The following is an 8,631-nucleotide window of genomic DNA, read 5'->3' as shown; positions in this document are numbered from 1 at the left end:
TGAACAAGGCAAAGTGAATGAATACCTTGGAAAGCAGGAATCCTTAGAGGAAAGATTATCTCAACTCCAGAGTGAAAACATGTTGCTCCGACAGCAACTGGATGATGCACAAAACAGAGCCAACAGTAATGAGAAGATAGTTATTAGCATCCAAGACCAGTTTCAGCAGACTTTGAGAAAACTTCAGGCTGAACATGAGGAACAAGGTCTGATGCTGGAGGAACGAAACAAGGAGTTAATCAACAAATGGAAGCATGTAGAAGAGAGAATGTGTCAGTATGAAAATGAGAAAGCAGAAAGAGAAGTAAGTATCCAGAAGGAGAAATAATTCTCAGATTTCCTGAAAGAAAATTCAAAGTGATTCTTAATTCTGGCACATCTTGTATCCAGCAAATAAAAATTAGACCCGAGAGATGCTTCACTTTGAGTAGAGACATCATGTCGCTTATGAAATGTTTAAGAGATTAAGTTCTAAATTTTTAATATAGACGGGTATTAGTAATTTACTATTCAGATAATAATTTTAATCTCTATGTAACCACATGTCAGTATCATGATGAAGCAGATAAAAGAAACGCTCAAACCTAAACTGAATATTTTGAAATTAAGCTTCAGTTACATGGATTACCCTGACAGTCAATTCCAGGTTTCCCAGATGCTATTACTTATATATCGTACTTTGGCTTCAGTAGCTTGTCATACCTTTCTGTCATATTTGTTGGTATAATTTTAGTTTTATTCATGTAAATTTGAATTAACTTGGAAAACATTTCAGGCTTGAATCATTTATTCTTATGCCTCTCAACTCTTTAAAGAGTTGTCATTAAATTGAGAATTCATTGACAAGTCATTTAAATATACTTGTCATTAAATCATAATTTGGGACTCAAGTGGTGAGCTTTAACCAAGTTCTTCTTGATTTAAACTTCCCACTGCTATTTATGCTATTTACTTAGAACATTTTTACAAACAATTTGCTCCTAATTCTCATTTTAAGGATCAATTACTGTCATTTGAATACCAGTTTGCCCAATAAAAATGGAGGGTGGCAGGATTCGTGAGCAGCAGGAATGGAGTGAGTCAGGGAGAGGGTGGTAGGGGCTGCGGTCTGGAGGCAGGTGGAGGCCAGGTTATCGAGGCTCCTTGAAGGCATGGGAGAAACCTCATTTTTTAAATTTCATTATTCTTTTATATTGGAATATAGTTGATTTACAATTTTGCGTTAGTTTCAAATGTACAGCAAGTTGATTCAGGTATAGGTATACATATATCCATTCTTTTTCAGATCCTTTCCCAAGTAGATGCCTGCAGAATATTATGGTTAGACAAGGGTAAAGGTGGGGAGGAGGGATAAATTAGGAGTTGGGGATTAACACAGACACACGACTAGATATAAAAGAGATAAGCAGCAAGGGAATGGCCTCATTTTCCTTCTGAGGAAGGAATCTATTGGAAAGATCTGAGCACTGGATTGAATATGTGAAGATCTCTGATGTTAATCGAAGCCTCTAATAAAGAAAGAGGAAAAATGTTTCCACATTGTGGAATTTTCCACCGCTTGTCCCACCTACACACCTGTTTCGTTCTGGACGTGAGGTGGTGAAGCTCTGCAGATTTATCGGGAGGGGCAGGGTGTGGACAGTGGGGCTGCCTCCTTCGTCTGAGGAACTTAATATCAGGAAGGCCGGTGGGGAGCCCTTCTGGGTCTGTAACCACATTCAGGGAGGAGAAAAGAAGGTGAGTTGCTGTCCATGGTGATAGTTTTCAAAGTACATGTGTTGGAGTCATCTGTTACTAACATAGTGTAATAGTAAAGTGATTTGATAAACTCAGTAACAAAGCATCTTATTAGGCAGTTGTGAGACACCTTCAACAAGAACTGTCTGACAGCTTCAACAAGCGGTCTGAGTTGGCGGAATCCCTGGACGTCATGTCATATCACTGTGCCAAGTTAGAAGTTGAGGCACAGGATTTAAAGAGCAACTTACATCAACTCACAAGTCAGGTATGTGTGAAATTGAATGTGTCGACAGTTAATACATAGGATAAAGTGTTTTAGGATGCTCATTTTCATGGACAGGTTTCTTTTGTATTTTCATTACTAGTCATTTACTATAATTTTATTAATCTTTAAGTGCACTCGTTTCTTAAACTCTGACTTTCATTCTGCCATTTGCATTATATATATATATACATATATATATATTTCGTATATTTATACCCTTAGGAAAATGGAGAATTGTGCATCATTCTTCACACAGGTTGAGAGACTTCTTTTTCTATTGAACAATATTTTATTTCTTGATCCCTGTATTACCATGATGAGGCAAGCCAGATAAAATCAGAGGATAGTGTTTAATGGAATGTTCCAGAGAATTATCATTTCTCATCTTCACTTTCGTGAATGGCTGTGGAGTTCTGTGTATATTTATTTTGTGCATTTCAGAATAACTTGTGCAGAAAGTGTATTATACAAACCAGTTGAAGTTAGGCACTGCCTTCTTTTCTTTTCATTTAAGATACATTGTAAAAGCATGGAGGCACTCAGATGGAGTATAACACGTACATCGAAAATAGAGAATTAAGCACATTATCTAGATAGTGCCTTTGGATTTTTAAAAAGCTATTGAGATATAATTCACGTATCATATAATTCACCCATTCCAAGTGTGTAGATCAGTATCTCTTAGTCTAGAGAGGTGTCACCTCTGACCACAGTCAATTTCAGAGCATTTCCATCAGCCCCCCAAAGAAACCCTGCATCCCTTAGCTACCTCCCAAGGCCCCTCCATCTCCCTCAGCCCCAGGCAACCCCCCGTCTAATATCCGTCTCGGGAGACATGCCTCTTCTGGGTGTTTTACAAAAATGGAATCATGCAGTATACTCCTTTGGGATTAGCTTTTCTCATTTGACCTCATGTTTTTGCGGTTCATCCATGGTATAGCACGTATCAGTTCTTCCATTTCTGTTGACTGTCAAACAATAAACAGTACGTGGCTATATTTATCCATTCATAAGTTGATGGAGATTTGGGTTGTTTCCACTTTGCAACTATTAATAATGCTGCTGTGAACATTGGTTTATACATTTCTGGATGGACATGTTTTTATTTTCCTGTGGTTGGATTTTATCCTGAGTTAACTGGCTGATTTCACCTTTTCTTGGCCTTTGCTCAGACTGTGCTTTCTGTCTTTACAGTTTGTTTTCTCTTGGGTAGTCCTCCATTTATTCAGACCTGGCGCCCAGTCTCTCCTCCTCCATGGAGCTTTCCTGACTGTCCAGCTCTCATCGAGCCTTTTCTCTTCAGCCCTGTTATGTAGTCTGTGAAGAACAATTTAGCCCTTAATTTTGCATTGTTGTCATTTTTTTCATGAGGGAGAATCTTATCTAGGTATACCTTGTTCTAACAGGGAGTATTTATGGATATGCACAGCACTTGTCTTGCATAAATGGGAAACAGTTTAGTTTAACAACTGTTAGGACACAACTAAGTACTTCATCCCACGCCAGTTATTTTTTCTTGAAGGTGTTTGTATAGTAAAACTTTTATTAAAATGTATTTTAAGCAACTCAATGTAAAATTGAAAGCGCTTAGTCTAATAGAGGAGAATTGTTCAATTAAATGCTCATCTTTCTCCCTGACTCTGGGAGAAAAGTGTAAATTTGCCTTCCTTCATTATGTAGGCAGAAGTGGGATTTACAGATTTCTAGCCTTTCACCAACTGTAAAGTTCTGGGAATAGCTTCTCTGATATCCGTACCTCGTAACCTTAATTGTCTCACCGGAGTACTGGCTAGACATTAACAGTTGTGAGAATGAATTGACTCAGAACTTTGATTTAGCAGTAGAGTTATATTTCCATGGCAGTGACTTCATCCTTCCTCTGACGGTCGTGTAATGTTCTGTACCACTCCATCCAGGAGGTGCTATTTACACATTAACTGGTGGTCATTGTCCACTGAGTAGTACAGAGAGGAAGGAAGTTGCAAATTACTGTAAGTGGAGAAAAGTACTAGAGTACTAGTTTGTTAGTGGAGTCAGTGAACATTTTTGAAGTCTGAAGGCGTGTGTTCTGGGCCTCATGCTCCCCCTTACTGCCCCTTGCAACGGTATGGAGAGTGAGTTCACTGTGATTGTGTAGAAGACCATTTTCGTTGGCATGCCGTCTGCCTCAAGTATCAGATTGTTTTGCAGATAAAATACAGCAACCGTAATAACGCCAATTACAAAGAGCTCTTAGTATCTGCCACATCCTCTTCTAAATACATTATGTATGCTGCTGCTGCTAAGTCGCTTCAGTCATGTCCGACTCTGTGCGACCCCATAGACAGCAGCCCACTAGGCTCCTCTGTCCCTGGGATTCTCCAGGCAAGAATACTGGAGTGGGTTGCCATTTCCTTCTGCAATGCATGAAAGTGAAAAGTGAAAGTGAAGTCACTCAGTCGTGCCCGACTCTTAGCGACCCCATGGACTGGAGCCTACCAGGTTCCTCCGTCCATGGGATTTTCCAGGCAAGAGTACTGGAGTGGGATGCCATTGCCTTCTCTGACATTATGTATAGTCCCCAAATGAATCTTCCCAGCATCCCACTGAGGTTGATGCTACCATTATCCCCATTTTATGGATGGAGAAACTGAGATACAGTAAGGTTAAGTAATTTGCCCCAGGACTCACAGCTCAGAACTGATGGAATTGGAACACAGGCCCACGGATTCTGGCTCCCATGTACCTACTGCCTCTCACACTAGTCCCTGAAGCATCTGGTTGTCACCAACAGTAGTGCTAGCTCTCATAATCACTGGAAGAGCTGTGGTCATTCACAAATGTGGATGTTTAAAGTGATGGCTGATGTGGAGCTTAGAATAAAAAAATAAATAAATAAATATATATATATATGTTTATCATCAGGTAATTTTCTGTCTTTCCCCATTTGGCCAGTTTATAAATTTGTGTACTTATTTGAGAAAATCTAATTTAAAGCATGAATGATTTTGTGTTTGAGTGCTAAAGGGGAGGTCAGTAATGTACAAAGGGCAGACAGTAAATATTTTCACTTTTTGGACTGTAAGGTATCTATTGTAACAACTCAACTCCGCTGTATGGCAGGAAAACAGCTGTAAACAATATGCAGATGAAAGAGACAGAAACTGACATTGGCAGATTCACTAGGTTATTAGTAATTAAAACAGTTGGTTTTTTTCCCTTTTTTTTTTTTTTTCTTTCTTTTTAGGTGCAAGAAACACAAGATCAATGTACAGAGGCCGTGAGATGTGCTGAAAAAACACAGGATCACATCCAAAAGTATGATTTAAAGCAGCACAGAAAACAACTTAAATATAAAGCAGATAAACAGTATAATATGAGAATTAGATCAGTAATGATAATAAAAAACATCATTGTGAAGCTGGGTAACATTTCAGCTTTGAGGTGTTTTGAGATGCATAATTTTCCCCCATTATTTCCATATTTTGCACATTATCCACAAGTGAAAAGTGAAAGTGTTAGTCACTGAGTCGTGTCCGACTCTTTACAACTCCATGGATATAGCCCACCAGGCTCCTCTGTCCATGGAATTCTCCAGGCAAGAATCCTGGAGTGGGTTGCCATTTCCTTGTCCAAGGGATCTTCCTGACTCGGGGATCGAACCTGGGTCTCCTGCATTGTCGGCAGATTCTTTACCGTCTGAGCCACCAGGGAAGCCAATTATCCACAAAACACAACTAGAAAAACAGTGCGGTTGCCAGATCATTTACTTTTCAAAATTCTAACAACCTATGTAATGGAACCTGCAGATGTTTGTTCAGAAACAGTGTGGTATTTTAAAAATCTATGTGTGAAGGACTGCCGTGACAGTCCACTGGTTAAAACTATGCCTTCCAATGCAGAGGGTTTGATCCCTGGTTGGGGAGCTAAGATCCCATGTGCCTCCCAGCCAAAAAACCAAAACATAAAACAGAAGCAATATGGCAGTAAATCCATAAAGACTTTAAAAATGGTCCACATTCAAAAAAATCTTTAAACAAAAAACCCTATGTGTGAGAATCATTGTTTTAAAATCTGCATTTTAGGCTTGAAATTGAAAATACCGAGTTACAAACTACAGTCAAAAAGCAAGCGGGCAGAATCAAACAGCTTCAGGAAAACCTGTTAAGCATAAGATCGGTAAGTCAACCTCTTAATTTCTGTCATACTGAGGAAGAGTTTTAACTTTTTAATAGTAATATATAAGAATATTTTGGACAATGTGAAAAGTCTCATTGATTAAAAAGTTTATGGTATTTTTACTGATACTGCTTGCTACTAATAGCATAATTACTCTTTAGAGAAGAAATGGACTGAATTCATAAAATTAATGATTTTTGTAGTAAGATTTTAATTTTAAAGATTGTGACAATCCAGTCCAAAAGCAATATTTTATATAGAAAATATTTTGTGTGTTCATTCCTCTGTCAAAATGAAATCAGGGTTTTTCCACTTTCTGGCTGTTATTAATAATGCTGCCTTGAACATTGGTACACAAACATCTGTTAGAGTCTAGAAATTTGAGTAATGATTTGATTGAGAATTCTGAGTATCTCTTGTAATCCTAACCCTTCTGTGAGATTTTTGAGAATGAATCATTTTTAATATTGTAGCTTATTCTCTTCACCAGGAATGAATACTACGTCTGTATAGACAGTGTTTCTGAAAGAATGCATTTTTCCTTTGTTGGATTTTTTTTTTAAAGAGCTAGGGTATGCATGGGGATTTTTCAAAGATTGCTTTAGTAAGATGATATTTATCCTGGAATATCTTGAACCACTGATGAAAATTATTTTAGAGCATCTTTAGAAAGTAAAATGTAAATATAGCCACACTTTAAAAAAATTTCACTAGCATTTGGTATTTTATGTGTCAGTTCAGTTGCTCAGTCGTGTCCGACTCTGTGACCCCATGGACTGCAGCACACCAGGCTTCTCTGTCCATCACCAACTCCCAGAGCTTGCTCAAACTCATGTACATCGAGTTGGTGATGCCATCCAACCATTTAATCTGTCGTCCCCTTCTCTTCCTGCCTTCAATCACGCCCAGCATCAGGGTCTTTGGCAATGTCTCAGTTCTTCACATTGGAGCTACAGCTTCAGCATCAGTCTTTCCAATGAATATTCAGGACTGATTTCCTTTACGATTGACTGGTTTGATCTCCTTGCAGTCCAAGGGCCTCTCAAGAGTCTTCTCCAACACCACAATTCAAAAGAATGAATGCTTTGGTGCTCAGCTTTCTTGATGGTCCAAATTTCACATGCATCCGTGACTACTGGAAAAACCATAGCTTTGACTAGACAGACCTTTGTCGGCAAAGTAATGTCTCTGCTTTTTAACATGCTGTCTAGGTTGATCATAGCTTTTCTCCCAAGGAGTGAGGGTCTTTTAGTTTCATGGCTGCAGTCACCATCTGCAGTGATTTTGGGCCCAAGAAAATAAAATCTGTCACTGTTTTCATTGTTTCCGCATCTATATGCCATGAAGTGATGGGACTGGATGCCATGATTTTTGTTTTTTGTATGCTGAGTTTTGAGCCAGATTTTTCACTTTCCTCTTTGCCTTTCTTCAAGAAGCTTTTTAGTTCCTCTTTGCTTTCTGCCATAAGGGTGGTGTCATCTGCATATCTGAGGTTATTTATATTACTCCCAGATATCTTGATTCCAGCTTGTACTTCCTCCAGCCTGGCATTTTGCATGATGTACTCTGCATAGAAGTTAAATAAGCAGGTGACAATATACAGCCTTGATGCATCTTTTCCCAATTTGGAACCAGTCCATTGTTCCATGTTTGATTCGAACTGTTGCTTCTTGAGCTACATACAGGTTTCTGAGGAAGCAGGTAAGGTGGTCTGGCATTCCCATCTCTTGAAGAATTTCCACAGTTTGTTATGATCCACACAGTCAAAGGCTTTGACATAGTCAATAAATCAGAAGTAGATGTTTTTCTAAATTTCTCTTGCTTTTTCTACGATTCAACAGATGGATGTTGGCAATTTGATCTCTAGTTCCTCTGCCTTTTCTAAATCCAACTTGTGCATCTGGAAGTTCTCATTTCACGTACTGTCGAAGCCTCACTGGAAGAATTTTGAGCATTACTTTACTAGCATGTGAGATGAGTGCAGTTGTGCAATTGGTTGAACATTCTTTGGCATTGCTTTTCTTTGAGATTGGAATGAAAACTGACCTTTTCCAGTCCTGTGTCCATGGCTGAATTTTCCAGATTTGCTGGCATATTGAGTGCACCACTTTCAAAGCATCATCTATAGGATTTGAAATAAGTCAAATGGAATTCCTCGCCTCCACTAGCTTTATTTGTAGTGACACTTCCTAAGGCCCACTTGACTTTGCAATCCAGGATGTCTGGCTCTAGGTAAGTGATCACACTGTTACGGTTATCTGAGTTATGGAGATCTTTTTTGTATAGTCCTTCTGTGTATTCTTGCCACCTCTTCTTAATATCTTCTGCTTCCGTTAGGTCCAACAATTTCTGTCCTTTAATGTGCTCATCTTTGCGTGAAATGTTCCCTTGGTATCTCAAATTCTCTTGAATAGATCTCTAGTCTTTCCCATTCTATTGTTTCTCTTTATTTCTTTGCCTTGATCACT

At 38.7% G+C, this 8,631-nt stretch overlaps 1 protein-coding gene across 1 annotated transcript in view; it reads left to right on the top strand.

The window, feature by feature from the left end:
• LOC104986789 (ankyrin repeat domain-containing protein 26-like) overlaps positions 1-5,941 on the top strand; it is a 13,637-nt gene extending 7,696 nt beyond the window's left edge. Inside the window, exons 4-5 of the mRNA XM_010837472.1 lie at positions 1,853-2,005; positions 5,232-5,941. Of these exons, the coding sequence (XP_010835774.1) occupies positions 1,853-2,005; positions 5,232-5,513 (435 nt within the window). The 3' untranslated portion in view covers positions 5,514-5,941. The remainder of the gene's footprint in view (positions 1-1,852; positions 2,006-5,231) is intronic.
• The last annotated feature ends 2,690 nt before the right edge of the window (positions 5,942-8,631 follow it).

The sequence above is a fragment of the Bison bison genome, unplaced genomic scaffold (assembly GCF_000754665.1).
Source record: "Bison bison bison isolate TAMUID 2011002044 unplaced genomic scaffold, Bison_UMD1.0 scf7180017864073, whole genome shotgun sequence".
Classification (NCBI taxonomy): Eukaryota; Metazoa; Chordata; class Mammalia; order Artiodactyla; family Bovidae; genus Bison; species Bison bison.
Note: the sequence above shows the minus strand (reverse complement) of the source record. Positions and strands in the feature narration are given on the sequence as shown.